Source organism: Hordeum vulgare, chromosome 6H, assembly GCF_904849725.1.
Source record: "Hordeum vulgare subsp. vulgare chromosome 6H, MorexV3_pseudomolecules_assembly, whole genome shotgun sequence".
Classification (NCBI taxonomy): Eukaryota; Viridiplantae; Streptophyta; class Magnoliopsida; order Poales; family Poaceae; genus Hordeum; species Hordeum vulgare.
The window spans coordinates 465,105,232-465,124,224 of NC_058523.1; the positions used below are offsets into that span (position 1 = coordinate 465,105,232).

At 44.5% G+C, this 18,993-nt stretch overlaps 3 protein-coding genes across 3 annotated transcripts; all 3 read right to left on the reverse strand.

The window, feature by feature from the left end:
* Positions 1–1,745: 1,745 nt before the first annotated feature.
* On the reverse strand, positions 1,746–4,607 carry LOC123402363 (putative aminoacrylate hydrolase RutD). Its single transcript, XM_045096283.1, has 4 exons — positions 3,712–4,607; positions 3,432–3,521; positions 2,325–2,392; positions 1,746–2,175 (listed from the first exon to the last, which is right to left on the reverse strand). Exons 1-4 carry the CDS (start codon positions 4,420–4,422, stop codon positions 2,037–2,039), a joined length of 1,008 nt encoding a protein of 335 aa, XP_044952218.1. The 5' UTR covers positions 4,423–4,607; the 3' UTR covers positions 1,746–2,036.
* Positions 4,608–5,486: 879 nt separating this feature from the next.
* Positions 5,487–8,479, reverse strand: LOC123401866 (monodehydroascorbate reductase 1, peroxisomal-like). Its single transcript, XM_045095720.1, has 7 exons — positions 7,833–8,479; positions 7,660–7,711; positions 7,425–7,505; positions 7,167–7,285; positions 6,808–7,027; positions 6,530–6,645; positions 5,487–6,434 (listed from the first exon to the last, which is right to left on the reverse strand). Exons 1-7 carry the CDS (start codon positions 7,956–7,958, stop codon positions 5,670–5,672), a joined length of 1,479 nt encoding a protein of 492 aa, XP_044951655.1. The 5' UTR covers positions 7,959–8,479; the 3' UTR covers positions 5,487–5,669.
* On the reverse strand, positions 8,479–12,773 carry LOC123401867 (monodehydroascorbate reductase 2, peroxisomal). Its single transcript, XM_045095722.1, has 7 exons — positions 12,490–12,773; positions 11,756–11,807; positions 11,187–11,267; positions 10,805–10,923; positions 10,491–10,710; positions 10,244–10,362; positions 8,479–9,380 (listed from the first exon to the last, which is right to left on the reverse strand). Exons 1-7 carry the CDS (start codon positions 12,610–12,612, stop codon positions 8,664–8,666), a joined length of 1,431 nt encoding a protein of 476 aa, XP_044951657.1. The 5' UTR covers positions 12,613–12,773; the 3' UTR covers positions 8,479–8,663.
* Positions 12,774–18,993: the final 6,220 nt, after the last annotated feature.

The following is an 18,993-nucleotide window of genomic DNA, read 5'->3' on the forward strand; positions in this document are numbered from 1 at the left end:
CAAACGAATGACGGCGGATGAAATGGGTCACCCTATTAAAACTGGTTTAGGAGTCGTATCGCAGCCCGTGTCGTGCCCTGCCCCTGCCCGAGGACCGGCACCTAAACCTGAGAATGGTTTCATACTTGAACCATACCCATTCATTTATCTCTCAAAACCATACTTGAACCATACCCATTTAGGCCCTGTTTGGAACCACCTAGATTATATAATCCAGTTTTTATAATCTATTATGTTTCCAAACAGGACAACTTATAGTGTAGATTATAAAAACTAGATGGATAGATTATTAAAAACTCATAATCTACTCTATACCAGCTAAAATCAGATTATGGATTGCTAATGACCCATTACCCTTGTAAAGTTGGAGATAATAACATTTCTACCACCGCTACCCTCCTCTTTAAAAAAACAGAAGGTAGATAGGTCATTATGCAATGTAAAACCTAGATTACAGTTTATATAATCTGGCCTCCAAACATGTTCACCTAGATTATTTTTATAAACCAGATTATATAATTTATCTTCATAATCCAGATTATCATAATCTATTATGGTTCCAAACAGGGCCTTAGTGTCATTTTTAGCCCAACCAAAACCAAACCCACTATTTTTTCCACCCAAACCAATTTAAACCCAAAACATAACCATGGGTTTAAACCCAGTACATAACCATGGGTTTGCTTTAATGCGCATATGATTGCACAAATTGACATGTTAAGAAGCAAATAAGATAGAAAAGGCATAAGTGCATCTACAACAGTTTAAAAACAAAGTAATCCTTGAGATACAGTCAACACACAGTAAGAGGCAAAAAGAACATGCCCATGGCTGATAAGCTCACTAACAAGTGTATTAAAACCAAATTGCTTAATGAAAGCACAAGAAAACACTTCCGATTTTCATCCGTTGTTTCCCCATAATACATAATTACATAATGCATTACAGCATGCACGTGGATCAAAGATACTCGTTCTCGGTCGTAGTTGATTATTTCATATAACCAATGCCTAGAAACCGGTTTGAACCCATAGTTTATAACCGCTAATAACCAAACCGTTTAAACCCATAACCAACTATATCCAAACTGGTTTCTTCACATACCCAAGCCAAAACCAAACTAAAAAAATCTCAGCCCAATAAAACCTGAACCAATCAAACCCAAAGTAAGAACCGAATCGTTACACCTGGGTTTTTAATAACCATTCTCACGTTTACCGTCAGAGGGTGTAGGGTGGAGAACCGTCCCGGACGAGGGTCCACTCCAACATCGGATGCTCCAACCCCAAGTCCAACCGGACGTAGCGTCGTCATGCAGACACTGTTGGTGGTGTGCGCTGGTGGACCGTATGATCGACCTAGAATCGCACCGCCCCACGATCGAGACCGCCCATGGAGTACTTGAGATGATCTGACTGATTGATGAGGTTACTCGTTCCCCTGTGCCTGTGTTTGCGTGACACGGACAGTCTTCCACTCTACGAAGCGCGCGCGGGGCCCCCCCTGCCCGTTTGTCTTGCGCGCGCGCCATCTCCGGGAGGCGTTTCGAGATTCGGGTTTCGTATATATATGGGGGCAGTACGTATATCTCGATCGTGAAATCCAATGAAACGAACGCCAGGTCGAAAGAAGAACGTGTGTGCCATTTCCTCGCCAGCAACAGCAAAAGATTATCATCACAATCGCGTCTAGAAAAGCAGTACTAGTAAGTAGCAACATCAACCCATCAAGGCAAACAGTTCCCAGGAACAGGAGGAAGTAAACGCATCCATTAAATAATCTGCAGGGCGCCCGAATGTAGCCATGTAAACCTAGCTAGGAGTAGTGCTTAATGGCTTAGCTTTCCATGCTGCTGCATGGGTTGACCTCTCAAGGCAATCATGTAGAGTAGTATGCGGTACGTGTTGCAGATGAACATTGACAGGACAGGCTACCAGCTTTGCTTTGCTTTTCTTTTTTGCGAGGAACCTGCTTTGCTTGCACGATAATTAATCGATTATCCTCCTCTGGAACGAACAAGATATATAGTGATCAATTTAATTGGCTTGGTTTTCCTGGGAGTTGACGAAGGCGAGGAACCTCCCGAGCTGGCGGTTGTAGGCGCAGGGGCGCTCCAGGTGGAGCAGGTGCCCGGCCTTGGGGATGCCCTGCAGGTAGCAGTTCTCGCCCAGCTGCCTGAAAATTATGCACCGTCAGCAAAACAGGCATCAGCGAGTGAATAGAGAGTTTGGCCATACATACTACACGTCCAAGTTCGGAAAGCTTGTCTGATTGAAGTTAATGGCAGCGAGCGAGCGAGCGGGGAGGGATGCTAAAATGCTCACTCTTTCATCTTCTTGGCCAGCTCGATGTCGAAAAGCTTGTCCTCCTCGCCCCAGATCAACATTATCTTCTGCAACCATGCCACCAATTTCGGTTTACTTTATCACAAGTGAACAGTTTCATGCTTTTTTTATGAATAAACCAAATTCAGTAGGATTTTTTTCAGTCTTACTCTTATTAGATTGTTTTGAGGGTGTTCAGTCTAATTAGATTGCCCAAGCTGCAGGTGACCTAGCTTTTTATAGTATTAAGGGCCCATATAAGTGTGAGCCAACTAGCACCCAAGCATTCGGCCCACTTCAGCTTTAGAGCCCAAAGCCAGCTCAAATATATAGCCCATAGCTGAGCATCAGTGAAGAAACAATACTACTCCTACTACATTTTATTTTTTGCAGGGGAACACTACCACATTTTTGTTAGACAGTGAAACACTAGTACATGGAGCAGACCCTTTTGCTTTCCAGCATAAAGGGCCACCGTTCATAAAAAATGGACCAATTTTTAGTACTCACATCTCACAAAACACCAAATATACATACTCCCTCCGTCCCAAAAATTTTGTCTTAAATTTGTCTAAAAATGAATGTATCTAAATACTAATACATGACTATATACATTTATATTTAGACAAATTAAAGACAGGAATTTTGGAACGGAGAAAGTATACATTTACTTGGTCTAACAGCCAGACATCCAGTGATAAAGTACTACGTAGTAAACATGCTCAAGAAATTATACTCGTACCGAGCATTTCTTAACAAAGTTTATACTCGTACTGAGCATTTCTTAACAAGGTTTCCATGGTTCCTTGGGATGAGCAAGATATTGCCACTCATATACTCCCTCTGTATCAAAATATAAGATGTTTTTAACAATAAGAACGGTTTATATTTTGATACAGAAAGAAAGAGTACATTTTTTTTGGAAAAGGCCCCGGCCTCTATACAGAAAGAGTACATATGATGCCATATCTGCAATCTGGCAGCCACACTCGCTAGGCAGTACTGTTTTAGCAGTACTGTCACTCATGCCTGTTAGGCAGGTTGGTGACCAATATTAAGAGTAAGGTGTTGCTTTGTTTGACCTAAACGAAGGCACTGCTTCCTTACCTGCTGGAATGTTGGTGTCTTTGCGTCCATGTTGCTGTCTAGCAACCCCTGCAGCAGCTCCAGCCTCTCCTTCCTATTGGTGAACATCGCCTACTCATCACCAAAGCAGAACATATATACCTACATCAGTTAACCACCCCAACCAAACACTTGCATTTCTCAAACGAACAAAAAACGCTACTATGTCAATTCCAAACTAACATCCACATTTAGCTAATAACCGATTCCAGATCAACATTTAGAGTGTTAGCCATACTCGGTGCGCAGCTTGATTGATTACCTTGAGGTAGTCCTTGTACATCCTGTCCGGGAACCACATCTTCCTGTACATGGAGACGGAGAAGAGCGCCTTGAGCCCCTGCAGCGTCTCCGGCATGAGCAGCTCCGCGGAGGACCCGGCGCCGAGCCGCTCCATGGTCTCCCGGTTCACGGCGTCCGTCATGGCCACCACGGACCCGGACACGGCCAGCGACCGCACCAGCTCCGGCCGCGCCTCCGCCAGCTTGAACGCTACCATGCCCCCGTAGCTGAACCCGACCACGTCGCAGCGCGCCACGCCGAGCCGCGCCAGCGCCGCCGCCACGCAGCGCGCCTGGAACTCCGGGGACCGGTCGGCGCTGTCCGTCGTGGACGACTTGCCGAAGAAGAGCAGGTCAGGGATGTACACGTTGTAGCGCGACACCAGCACGCCGAAATTGAACTGGAACGTCACGTTGCCCTCGGCGGCGAAGCCGTGGATGAGGACCACGTTGGGCTTGGACTCGGGGCCCTTCCTCCTGCCCCCACGACGGCCGCCTGACGGCTTATTGGCGGCGGCGGCGGCGCTGGCGTCGTGAGGGCTGATGGTGGTGCCTTTCTTGCCGGCGTGGTGCTTGGGAGCCCAGACGTGCATGGTGGTGCCCGGCTCCAGCTCGACGTCGATGGGGCGGAGCCCGGCCAGCCTCATCATCCCCGTCAGCAGCGGCTTCTGCGCCTCGATCAAGTTCACCATCTTGCTTGTGATCTGGGCGTGGCTACGTACGTGCGTGGCTGCGTGTAATGTGGTAGAGCTGCACGTTGCGGCTCGAGTACGTGTTTGAAATCGGAGCAGTGGGCTGGGCTTGCATTAGTAGGGGAGACGAGACGCCGGAAGAGCAGGGGTCAGTCAGCTGCGACATGCATGTGAGAGAATGCGACGAGGGGCGGGGCGTTGCAACGACCGGTGATGTCGTCGGCGACTACTGACGGCGACGGGCGTGAGGACGGGTGGGCGTTGGGTGGGTGGCGATGGAGGGACAGGGCGGCAGCGACCGGGCAGAGGGGATCCAACGGGAACAAGGAGCGGGTTTAGTGGGGTTTAGTGATCTACCGCAGTCCACGCATGCGCGTGCGTTAGCTTGGATTGGTGGCTTGGTGCAACAAACCCATCCCGCTGCGTGCTACTGTGACGCGCCGGCTGCTCCTTGAGCATTTCTCCACTCGTTGGACCTACTACTAGTTAATTTCCAAACGGAATGAAAAAGATCTCCATCATCCAAGATTCCAAATGCAACTTCATCGGTTTGTTATGCTAGCTGTATACAACGATATGAGAATTCATTCGAATAATTGTACATCCTGTTTTCTATTTTTCAGGTACCTGATTTTTTTTTTTGCGCCAGTCACATTTTCCTTTTTCGCGAGGACACAAGATGAAACCTGGTCGGAGAAAAACCAACCTACTATCTATCTTAGGGTAGAGCAGAATCCCATTATCTAGGCGCCCCAAAACTGCTCCGCGCGTTGAAATATATTTTTTTAAACGCCGGATAGCTCCAACAGATGATTTAAAATTATGCGTGCGCTAAATTTTTTTGGACATTTGTTAAAAAACGCTATCGCGCACAACATATTTTGAACGCCGGATAACACGCTCTTCACAGTTTGCATTGCGTGTTTTTTGGACGCGCGTTTTTGTGCGGCTGTTGGAGATGCTCTGATCCCACGCATTAAAAGTGCTACAGCGATGCGCTAAATTTTTTATTGGACCCGAAATTTTTGTGCGGCTGTTGGAGATGCTCTTAGTGAGGTTGAATATCAAAAGTGGTGATCTGTTTTGTACCATTAGATTGAGATCTAGTGGTTCCTGAGAAAAGTGACTGATATATGAATCGTTTTCATCAAATACCTAATGCATAGTCAGTCCCCTGTACAGTTTAAACGGATTGTGGATACATCATAACTCGGGGTCGAACGGTCTCCATCTGGTCCGCAACGTATTCAGGAATCTCGTTTCACCACGTACGGCGCCATCCAGCCATACCAGTACGCGAACGCCGCGATGGACACCGCCGCAGCGACCCCGACGGTGGCGTGCCGCGCATAGGTAGGCCTGTCACCGGCTGCCAGCCCACGACGACGCGCCCCCTTCCGTCGGCTCTCCTGATCGGCGAACCCGAGGCCGTGGCCCTCGAGTTCGGCGGCCACGTCCGCGATCGCCGCCCCCCGCCGCACGGCGCTCGCCATCGCCTCGTTCTCTTCCCGGCTCCCGCCTTCGATGAACGCGCCGGCGACCCGGCCTCCCCTGACCCAGCACGCGCCGAACTTCGGCTTTCCGCCGGCGCCGGGCGGCGAGAAGTCCCCGAAGTAGACGGCTTCACCGGCGTTGTCGCCGTAGAACTGCCAGGACAGAGCGAAGGCCCTGGAGTAGAAGTACGGCAGGTAGCCGAAGCCTTTCCCCTCCCCGGCTGCGCCACCGGAGGGCTCCAGGATCGCCTCGACGGCCCGCCGCGCGGTCCTGCGCGCGCAGTCGACGTGCTCGAACCGGCGCACGTCGCCGCCCAGGAGCGCGACGGGGAACGCGGCCACGTCGCCCACGGCGTACACGGCGGCGTCGCTCGTCTGCATCCGCCCGTTCACCTTGATCCCGCTCCTCTCCATGGCCAGCTGGCCGTCGAAGAGACCCGTGTTGGCGCGTGCGCCGATGCCGACGACCACCATGTCCGCGGGAAGCCGCCTGCCGTCTCGCAGGACTGCCGCAGCCACCTGCGCATGCAAAATCAGTTCAGTTTACACCCTACCAGCAGTCCGAGTGTAGCTGATCAGCAAAACTACATTAGGATGGCAAGATAGGAACTGACCTTCCCATCTGAAACCTCCAAGGATTTAACCGCGGTTCCTTTGACGAAAACAACCCCTTTTGCAGCGTAGTACTTCTCGTAAAATTCAGCGATTTTCGGTGTAAAAAGACGACCCACTGCACAGAACAAATCGCACGAAGCTCACATCCAGATCAGGGCGGAAATAAAATTGGGTGCGTACTCTCTTACTTAGCGTCCTAGTGTCGAAGTAGAAAAATTCAGAGTTCAGATCGAGCTTCAGATAAGTACTACGTACTAGCATATCACAGACTACTTACTGCAGTGTTTTCCCGGGAAGACGATGGTGACCTTGATCTGATTGGCAACCAAGGCCGCAGCGCACTCCATTCCAATGTAACCACCACCGATGATAAGGGCGTTTCCACCATGGCATGATCTCATCACCCCCACCATTCTCTCGGCATCCTCGAGACTGCGCAGGTAGCACACGTTGGCCGCATCCGAACCGCGAACTCCAGATTCCTCCAGCTCCAAGGCCTACATACGTTACACATATATGTCACGGATCTTGGCCGTTTTGGTTCTGAATTTTCGCAAGCAAACACGCAGGGTATTGGAGAGTGTTCAGTTTGAATGTGACAGAGGTAAAAGCACGTATAGGGAGATGTTTACGTACCCGGGCACCTGTGGCGACGATGAGGGTTTTGTAGCTGATGGTCTCCCCGGTGTCCGTGAGCAGCGTCTTCCGGCGGACATCGGCGGAGATCACCCTCGTCCCAAGAACAAGCTCGATACCTGGTCAAGCAGCAGGGACACGTACATGATCAGTAATGCTGAACAGGAGCTAGATAACGAAGATGAAATCGCAGTGCAGATAAAGAAGTTCCGTGTACTCCACTAGCTAGCCTAGAAGCATACATATATACATACATACCGTGATCTTTGTACCATTGTTCCGTGAGCACCTCATCGTTAGCACCAGCGCAGGTATGAAACGCAGGGAGACGAGCAGCGCCTGCAAATAGCAGAGCGGTTTTTGATCCCCGGGGAGATAACAGGATGATTAAAGTTAGGTCATGCGCAGACACAACGCTTATCTTATAGTTTCAGATTTTAGTCGAAGATGGAGTATAACAATCGGGGATCGAAAAAGATAGATATGTGGGTACCTTGTGGGAGCAGATAGGCTTTGCTTAGTGCTGGGCGTTCGTAAGGAGCGGCCTGCCAATCCAAGAATGGTGGCTCAACAAAGGAACACGGGCAGCCGTTCATCGACGTGTACGAAATGAACTTGACAGAATTGTTATTGTTAATAAAGGTGCAGAAGGGAGATGATACGTACGGCCTCGTCGGAGATGATGCAGAGCTCGCCGGGGGAGGCGCCGGCGCGGCGGCGGACGAACTCGAGCGCCGCGTAGCCCGCGGCCACGCCGCCGCCCAGGATCACGTAGGCGAACGCGCGGCCCATCTCTGCTCCCCGCTATATATATTCTCTTCAACTTGTATGTCAATCAGCAAAGCTATCTGGGTATCTGCCTGGTCCGTAGCTGCTCGCCATGGATCAGTGGACGGCCGGGCTTAAGTAGCCCAGGGTAGCTTGTTCTTGTCTTGCGAGGAGGAGATCGAGTGGGGACATGCAGATGCATGGCGGGAGCACAACAAATGCCTTGCCCTTGCTCCTCCCCGCACTCCTGCTGCGGGGCCACTGATCCTGCCATCTTCCTTACCCTTGACACCAAGAAAAATGCTGCAGGGAGGGAATTCTTCTCGGTGAAGGCAAGGCACGCTCGTCCTCTCTGCTCACACAGCTTCTGCTCTCTGCTGTTTTCTTGGGTGTGTGTATTGGCTGCCACGACAACGTAACGAGAGTTAAAAACTTGCAGCTGATCTCAGGTATCTGTCTTTGCATGCAAAACTTGGATATATGGTTCAAAGAGAGCAGACGGCCAGCAACGCGTAGGAAAAGAAAAGGCTGGCGGCACCTGAGATTTCGTAACATCATTTCGTTGAACAATATATTATGAGATTTCTATACTTGTTTACACATGAGGCAACGATTACACTTTCGTACAGGTTTGTACAGGGTTTCCTCCAAGTAACTGTATGTAAACAATAGATCTTCCTCCTTCCTTCCAGCAGTTTATCCCAGCCGCCCGCAAACCGATCCCGGGTTTCACCACCTGCGGCGCTTCCTGCCGTACCAATAACCGAACGCGGAGATCGACACTGCCGCAACGACCCCTGCCGTTGCATACCATACGAAGGTGGGCTTTTCGCCGAGGGTAACCCCGCTGTCAGGCACCTCTTTCTTGCTTTCCTGGATGGCAAACGCTAGGCCTTGTCTTTCAAGTTCAGACATGTCCGAGGCCTTGGTTTTACGCCGGACAACCACCGACAATGCCTCGTAGTCGTCCCGGTTCCCACCTTCCAGGAACGCGCCCGTGATCTGGCCCTTACTGACCCAGTATGCGCCGAACCTCGGGCTGTTGCTTGTGAAGTCGCCGTAGTGAATTACTTCTCCGACATTGTCCCCGTAGAACTGCCAGGACAGTGTGAAGACTCTTGAGTAGAAGAATGGCAGGTAATCGACGTCCCTGGTTTTCGAAGGCTCCAGGATGGCTGCGACAGCGTGCCTGGCGGTTCTACGAGCCGAGTCAACATGTTCAAGCCGTCGGACATCGCCGTCAAAGAGCTTGATGGGGAACGCGGCAACATCACCAACAGCATACACCGAGCTGTCGCTGGTTTGCATTTGCCCGTTTACTTTTATGCCGCCTTTCTCCATCAGCAGCTGACCTTCAAAAAGGCTGGTATTTGCACGGATCCCAATACCAACTACTACCATATCAGCAGGAAGGTGGTTACCATCTTTTAGGATTACCGAAGTCACCTGTAAACACACAGTAACCCTCTTACTTTGACAGTCATTGTCAATAAATAAAGGCACTAGCTTAAGTATCGCTAGACTATTCAAACTGGACGGACATGGAAAGCATACTTCAGATAATAGACCTAATAGTGGTTGGTATTGATTGGTGGCAACACATCATATTCGATAGTAAAATATCAGGCATTGTTGAACCTTGTTAAGGTCAACATGCTCATTGGTGCCACAGCATGCTACTGAAAACCAAGCAATTTTTCTCTCCAGGGATGCATTATCTCTAATCTTATAGGACTTCCCTTATGAAAAGGGTGTTCAGAGGGCTTTCCAGTTCCTGTATCAAATATTCTGCTTTTCCCCTGGGTACTCAGGTTTAAATACCCAGTCGTTTTCTTTTGTTTACTTGCTTCAATACAACTCCCAGAACACAAGTTTTCCAGAAGCCTCTTGCTTATTCATAGCATGACAAGACATGATAAACTAGATACGGTATCACCACTAGATGTAGACCGGGTTCCAAGCGATATGCCAATGTTGGACAAACGACAGGGCCTACGCAATACTGCAGAATATCTAAACAATTCTCCCACAAATGGTCAAACCCCAATTAGTTCTTTGCCAGTGCGTAATGGAAATTGGTTGGGATTCTCTTCAATCAGGTGAATGAATGAGCATGACTGACTTCAACAGTTACACCATACTCCCAGCCCAAGAACCTCCCTCAGCCACCTGAATGTTACTGGCAGAAAAGGAAATTCTGGACCTTGACTTGGAGTATAAGACAAGAGTTTCCGCTACTTGTTAATACAATGTTAAGTTACTAGCCAGCAACTGCAAAGCACACCCAGTTTCATGGAATAGAAACTCACCTTCCCTGTTGAGTCCTTTTCAAATGATGTAAGCACAGTTCCTTTGGTAAAAGTAACTCCTTTCGAAGTGTAGTAGCTTTCATAATATTCAGCAATTTTTTCTGTAAATAGCCGACCCACTGCAGAAAAACAAATCAAGATCATCTACAGATGAGCAAAATGGGTCTTTACAGCGTATCACGGGAGTCCTAAATCGTAAGACAACATGTAAAACAACAAATCAAGCGACAAAGCATCTAGTACTTACTGCAGTGTTTTTCAGGGAAGACCATGGTTACTTTTATCTTATTAGTAACCAATGCTGCTGCACATTCCATTCCTATGTAGCCACCACCGATGACAACAGCATTTCCACCAGAACATGAGCTCATCGCATTCACTAATTTATCCGCGTCTTCAAGATTGCGCAAATAACATATGTTTTCAGCATCCGAACCACTTATTCCAAACTCTTCCAGCTTTAAAGCCTATATCATGAACAGAGACACACAAAAATGAATCCAATATATTATAATTAAAAGTGAGAGAAGATGGACTTAAAGAAGATAAATAAGTCCATACCCGAGCACCTGTTGCAATTATAAGTGTCTTATAGCTGATAGTTTCTCCAGTTGCTGTAAGCAATGTCTTCCGTCTCACATCAGCAGATATCACTCTTGTTCCAAGAACAAGTTCAATACCTACCCACGTAAATTGACAGTTAGTACATATATCGGGCGGACACATTACAGATAATAACAACAAGTGGATCACAAAACTATTAGTGTAATTGAATCGAAGAACAAACAAAAATACCATATATTTTACCAGATCTTTTTTTCAAGGATACTTTTATCAAATATGATATTTACCCAGAACTCTACTGAACTATCTCATTTCTCAATATGCATACATGCAATTGAAATTAGAACGAAGTGGAAAACCAAAAGCTAAACAAACCTACCTTGTTCCTTGTACCATTTTGTCGTCAGTAACTCATCGTTAGCTCCAACACAAGTATGGAATTTTGGAAGACGAGAAGGATCTGTAAATTTCACAGGTATTGAAAACAGTTAACAGGCTGCATCAAATGCTGGGAGACAGGACGCATTAGCAAATACTCCCTCCTTTCACAAATATAAGATGTTCTAACTTTTTTTCCGAGTCGGATGTATATAGACATCTTTTAGTGTGTTTGTTCACTCATTTCAGCCCGTATGTAGTCCATATTGAAATATCCAAAACATCTTATATTTGTGAATAGGGGTGCCATGGCAAGAAAAGAATGCAAAACATAGTGTTAACAGTAGGATGATGAATTAATCACATTATTTTGAAAGTGTGAAACTGTCTATCGATGTGTTATAAAACTACCTTTTTAGGATGTAGCTATAATCATTTTTTAGTGAAAGAAGAGAGGTAATATTTCAAAATTTTAAAACAGTGATATTAATCACGATTGATATTGTATATAAGTGGTAAGGCAGAATGCTAGCTGGGTTATCAAAACGTTTAAGTGTGTGAGAAATGTACCTTCTGGGAGTAAATAGCCTTTGCTTAATGCAGGGCGTTCATAAGGAGCAACCTGGCAAGATACAAAAGAAATCATTAAGAGAAATACACGTTCAATGATAGAATCACGGGGCATGAACTGAGTGATAATTGTTCCACAAGCAAAAAAAAAAAAAGAACTTATTATCCCTGTTTGTTTTCAATTCCCCCGGTTTGACACTTGAAGGGAAATCCCTACAAACTAGGCACAAAATGCATACTTGGAACATACATGTATCCCTTAGAGGTCAGACATAGGATCAAATCTAACCCAATCCTAAAGGAATTTATATGTTTTGCCATTGCTACTTCACTCGTCATTTTTCAGTTACCAAACTGCAGCGCAGGCTAATCCGTGTGTCCCTAAATAGCGCCCTGCTTGCACCGTGACAACATCCCCCTTACTCATCCAGGCAAATCAAGGCTCTACTTAGCCATACACCAACCCCCCCCCCCCCCCCCCAAGGCAACAAAATGTAAGCATTCCTGGTTTGGCGGCTGAAGCAACAAAAATAAAATCCTCTTTTCATGCAAAAAAAAAAAAGAGGAATTCCTAATACAGTCCGAGGCGCAAGAAAACAAGCAATCCGAAGCAGCAGCGGGGCGGTCCTATCCACTAACTGGACAATTCGGATTCGGTTACAGAGATACGGATGGGAGTTGTGAAGCTGACGAGAATATACTGAACGAAGCCAAGAGGGGAAGGGGGCGCTCACGGCCTCTTCGGAGATGATGCAGAGCTCGCCGCGGGAGTAGCCGCCGCGGCGGGCGAACTCGAGCGCCGCGTAGCCCGCGGCCACGCCGCCGCCCAGGACGACGTACACGAACGCGCGCCCCATCCTGCCCGCGTCCACTGGGCTGCTTCTCCTCCTCCTCCTTCTCGGTGCCTAGATGCGGGCCATGGCGCGGCCTCTCTGCTCGGCTTGTGGCGAGTCGTGGTGGGGGTGGGGGATGATGAAAGGAATGATGTCCACTGCGTTGCGTCTCCACCTCACCCCCGCCGCTGTGGGGCCCAGCGGGTCCGCTCTGTGTGTGTTGCGTTCAAGCAAAGTTGGATACGGGCTTCTGTTGATGTGGAGCGTGGGATTTCCTGGTGTTTGTCTCAGAAATGTTTTCGTGTGGGTTGAGAATTTCTCCAAGGAAAATGTGGGAGTAACTAGTTTTTTTTTAACACAACTAATAATCGGTGCACGTGCAATTTACGTCTCCACCAATACGATTTATTTCAAGATTAGTTACTGTGAAGAGTAGAAGAAGAGAGGAAGAGCAAATGATGAAATCGATGTCTTATTGATTGAAGATGTGGGTATATATACCCCAGTACAAAGGCGGTTACAAGGAGCACAGTTACTAAACTAAAGCAACCGACATAGCAGGGATTATCCTTTAATTAAATATATTTAATTAATTCCTAACACTCTTCCTAATCAATGCTTGTCTGTATAATATATATCATGTTGATAAAGACTCCTCCTTGTATGTGTTTGCCTTCGAGAATGTTCACCATCTTCATTTTGAGAAATCGTTGTATAATCTTTAAAGTCTCCTCTAAAAACCCTGTGGGAAAAATATGAGGAGAATAGTGTAGATATGTTGCTAAAACTCCTTTAAACCCCGTGGGAAAAATAAGGAGAAAATGATACAACGTATAATGATTTTTGTCTTGTGATAACTCATTTGAGAAAACCTTTGTAGAAGGAGAAAACTCATCTTTGAGTTTAGAGAACAATAAATATGTCTTGAGTACTTCCTTTAAAAACCCCGATAGGGAAAATAGAAAGTATAACATATGATCTTTGAGGAGATATTGCCTCATTAAAAACCATCATGAGAAACTTCGAGAGAAAACTCATAAAGGAAAAGAGTGCATTTCACATGCCACTGAAAAACTCCTTTAAAACCCAGCGAAAAAAATATAAGAAGGAAATGATATGGCATATATACATACTTGTGTTTATATTATCTCATAAAAAACCTTTTATGAGAAATCGTTAGGAAAAACTCATCAAGGGAAAAAGAGTACAATATATGCAATTTGATGATTGTTAATAGGTTATAGTCTGGGAGATTACTCCCCCTGAACTTTGCATATATGGAGTATGTCTCATACCAATGCCATTGACATGAGATTGTGTATAATCTGTTGGATTATCACAATATTTTGTTTGCAAATTATTTCCTCAACTTTCTATAATCCAGAGGATAAGTAATTTCTGAGCAATGTGATTTATGATATTGCTCTTCATATAACCTGTAGGTATTGAGTAACACAAGTGGAAGTATCTTGATAAATCAAGTAATGTGATCCTGATGAATCTCAACCACATGATTTTGAGTGTGGTTAATCATTCTGCCAAATCATGCATATTTTACAATGCTTTTAGATAAAGCAATTATGTTAGAATGATAATTGGAAATAGCCATTAAAATCCATTTATATGACTTTCATGTGAAGGCTATTCCAGCAAATTCAGTCATTGATATGGCGTCATTGAGATCAAATAAAAAGCCAATATCATTACATCATATCATGGTCATATCTTCTATTTCCTCATGAAAATATCCAAGATTTACTGTAATCTTCAGATATAAGATGATAGTACTTATATCAACCATATACCTTTTGTTGGGGGTTGCACTCCGAATAAAGATAGCAAATATAGTGTCAGGCCTAACGTAGTTTCCAAGTATACAAGTGCTTTGACATTAGTGAAATATAGAACTTCAGGTCCTAGTATCACTTCATTATCACCCCTAGGTATGAATGGATTTGTACCTTATCAAAGGTAGTATGACCATACATGTCTTTTGTTGATATGATATATCCAAATTGAACTTCTCATATATGTTTTGGATATATGTAGACTGATATGTATTCTTTGAGAGAATGCTTAAGTTGTAAACTTAAGCTAAATTTGGTTGAATCCAAATTTTCTATCTTGAGATGATTTTATGTATGTTTAGGTCTTATAGAGACATTGATGACGAAATCATCAATATACACAGAGGTGATGTAAGGAAAACAAAATTTGGGATTCCTTTATTAATACATAAAAAAGATCATCCTTTGAGTAATCCTTTGAAGAAGGAACTCATTTAGTCGGTAGTACCATATGATTTCCGACTATTTCAAGCCATAGAGTGACTTCTGAAATTTTACACAAATATGTTGCGATTTATTTTGGATTCGGTATTGTAAGCCCTTCAGGGACTTTGTTATAAATTTCCGAAACGAGTGACCCATATGAGTATGTAGTCACTGCATCCATTAATTGCATGGATAATATTATTTGTACTACCAATTATATTTATTATCGAAACTTAATTCCACTCATACCAAGAGGGTGTCTTACATCATAATTTGATGTCGGGTCTCTGCGTGAACCCTTTTGCTACAACCTTGCTTTCTCACCACCTCATTGACTTTGTCTATGAATGAGAAGTTTTTAGTATTCCATATGGAAGACACTTATGAGGAGTAGGTATTACTGTGGTAAATACCACGCGTTTGTAGAGCGAGGCTATTCTTCATTACTTGCTTCCTTTTATGTGAACCAACATGAGTGCAAGAGGCACTCTACCATGGATTTTGGTTCAGGGCCCAAAAGGTTTTAGCAATTTTCAGAAGAAATATATGTCGACAAATGTAGACTTATGTTATATGATTCTGGAGGAATCAATGAAATTTGTGGAAATGTATTTATTCCTTTTAACTCCTTGTGATTTCCTACAACAATGGAGTCAAGGTGTTTCGATGTCCCGACACGAAAACATTTGTGCACATTTATGTCGGGCTTTGGATGATGAGCATCCAGTGAGGTGTTCTTTCAACTTGATGTTGAATTACATTTACTGGTTGAGGATTTGATTTCCTCTATTTCCGCGGAAGCATATGCGAGATTATATCTCGTGTGGTCAGATTTCTCCCCCTCTTGCTCTCATTTCGGGAGAAGAGTGGCTTATTAGGTACCTCCACTCTTTCTGACACTTTACTGCAGGAATATAAAATTGAGTGACACCTTCGTCATCAGTAAATGTATGTGGCATATTTGCAATGAGTTGCAAATATGTGATTCTAAACTTCTTGTTTAGATTCTTTGAGTACGTGGATATAAGGACTGAATGTCAATAACATATCTAATTTATTTCTCGGCATTCTTTGTGGTACTAATCTCCCCCTAATGCCGGAAATGTCCTTATTGCTAATGCAATCAGCATACGGGCTGTGAATAATTTTGATTGACGGATAAATTTTTATTCCTCACATAGATCCCTATTTTTCTATGAGAGCCCATTGATGTATGCTGGAGTGGTGATATCGGTATGTAACTGAATTATCGCAGATAGGAAATACTTTGTTGATTTCCACGTAATTACTACAAGGGGAAAGTAGGATGATATGCAATTGGTATGATTTAGATCATACTTACGGTGTGTAAGGCCGTAGTTGTCCAGCAAGAGGCTGGTAAATTTACAATTCTATAAGTTTGGTCATGTTTATTAATTTCACTATCTTTGATAAGATATTTAACTAAACATTCTCGATATGTACATAAAGTATTATATATAATATGACATTCACTACAGGAATCAGCTTCTTTGCCGTCTGCCATCACAGACGGCAAAGAGTCAATCCCGGACGGCAAAGAGAATACCACAGACGGCAAAGAATCTCACGGCCGGCAAAATTTCTGCGTTAGCCTACGACGGCATAGGACCTTCTTTGCCGTCTGTCCCCCCAAAGCGGACGACAAAGCTCTTTGCCGTCAGCTTTCCATAGGAGCAGTCGGCAAAGTGCTCGAGACGGCAGCCGACAGGCGTTGCCTCCGTTAGGGGTTAACGGAGGCTTTGCCGTCTGCCTCCCCCTTATTCTTTGTCGTTTGCCTCCCCCTTATTCTTTGTCGTCTGCCTCCTCCTCCTCCCCCCCTCCACTCTTTGCCGTCTGCCTCCTCCTCCCCCCTCCTCTGTTCCCTCCTCTTTTGCCGTCTGCCCACCCTGGAGGCAAACGGCAAAGAGCCTATATAGACACCCCAGGATGCACAACTAGGTGCCATGTGGCACCTTTGCCATCTGCCAGCTGATGGCACAGGTCTTTGCCATCAGCTGGCAGACGGCAAAGAGCCCATATAGTACCTGTTTTTTTGTTTTATATTATTTCACAGCACACACACATATATATATATATTTGACAGCACATTTATATAATTCACCACACATATATGATATATAGTTCACCACACATATACTTGCCAACACATATATATATAATTCACCACACATATATGATATACATATAAATCAATGTACATCCCCATATATCGAAAGAACCAGCATACAAAGTATTGCACTGTTTATCCATATATACATATACATATAGTTCGACATTGTTCATCAACTCAAATGAAAACTAGATGATATACATATAAAGTTCATCCGTCGACATTGTTCAACTCCATGAATGCCAGCTTCCATGCATGTAGTATATCCAATCTACAAAAATGTGAATAAGAAAGTCAGAAGAAGAACAAAATATGATGTTTTTGAGCTAATTATGTCATTTTTAGCGGAAAACAAGCTAAGAATGTAATATTCATGAGCTAACCAAGGTTCTTATGCCATTTTTAGCTTATTATGGCATTTTGGAGCTAAATGGGTTAATTATGTCATTGTTGGGGAAATTAAAGCAAGGATAATATGAAAGAGGAGAAGAAAGAGGACGAGGAGGAGAAGAAGAAGAAATCAAGAAGAAGGAGGAGGAGGAGGAGGAGGAGGAGAAGGACTAGAAGGTCCTTTGCCTTCTCCTCCTCCTCCTCCTCCTCCTCCTTCTCCTTCTTCTCTTCTTCTTCTTCTTCTTCTTCTTTCTTTCTTTTCATTTTTCCTATTTATTCTCCTCTTCTCCTCTTGTTGGAGCTAATTTACCTAATTATGTCTTTTTGGAGCTATATGGGCTAATTATCCCATTTTAGAGGAAAACAAGCTAAGAATATAATATTCATGAGCTAACCAAGGTTCTTATGCCATTTTGATCTTATTATGGCATTTTGGAGCTAAATGGGCTAATTATGTCATTGTTGGGGAAATTAAAGCAAGGATAATATGAAAGAGGAGAAGAAAGAGGAGGAGGAGGAGAAGAAGAAGAAATCAAGAAGAAGGAGGAGAAGGAGGAGGAGGAGAAGGACTGGAAGGTCCTTGGCCTTCTCCTCCTCCTCCTCCTTCTCCTTCTTCTCTTCTTCTTCTTCTTCTTCTTCTTTCTTTTCATTTTGCCTATTTCTTCTCCTCTTCTCCTCTTGTTGGAGCTAAATTACCTAATTATGTCCTTTTGGAGCTAAATAGGTTAATTATCCGATTTTAGAGGAAAACAAGCTAAGTATATAATATTCATGAGCTAACCAAGGTTCTTATGCCATTTTGAGCTTATTATGGTATTTTGGAGCTAAATGGGCTAATTATGTCATTGTTGGGGAAATTAAAGCAAGGATAATATGAAAGAGGAGAATAAAGAGGAGGAAGAGGAGAAGAAGAAGAACGAGGAGAAGGAGGAGGAGGAGAAGGACTAGAAGGTCATTGGCCTTCTCCTTCTCCTCCTCCTCCTCCTCCTTCTCCTTCTTCTCTTCTTCTTCTTCTTTCTTTTCATTTTTCCTATTTCTTCTCCTCTTCTCCTCTTGTTGGAGCTAAATTACCTAATTATTTCTTTTTGGAGATAAATGGGCTAATTATCCCATTTTAGAGGAAAACAAGCTAAGTATATAATATTCATGAGCTAACCAAGGTTCTTATGCCATTTTAAGCTTATTATGGTATTTTGGAGCTAAATGGGCTAATTATGTCATTGTTGGGGAAATTAAAGCAAGGATAATATGAAAGAGGAGAAGAAAGAGGAGGGGGAGGAGAAGAAGAAGAAATCAAGAAGAAGTAGGAGAAGGAGGAGGAGAAGGACTAGAAGGTCCTTGGCCTTCTCCTCCTCCTCCTCCTTCTGCTTCTTCTCTTCTTCTTCTTCTTCTTCTTCTTCTTCTTCTTCTTCTTCTTTCTTTTCATTTTTCCTATTTCTTCTCTTCTCCTCTTGTTGGAGCTAAATTAACTAATTATTTCTTTTTGGAGCTAAATGGGCTAATTATCCCATTTTAGAGGAAAACAAGCTAAGTATATAATATTCATGAGCTAACCAAGGTTCTTATGCCATTTTGAGCTTATTATGGCATTTTGGAGCTAAATGGGCTAAT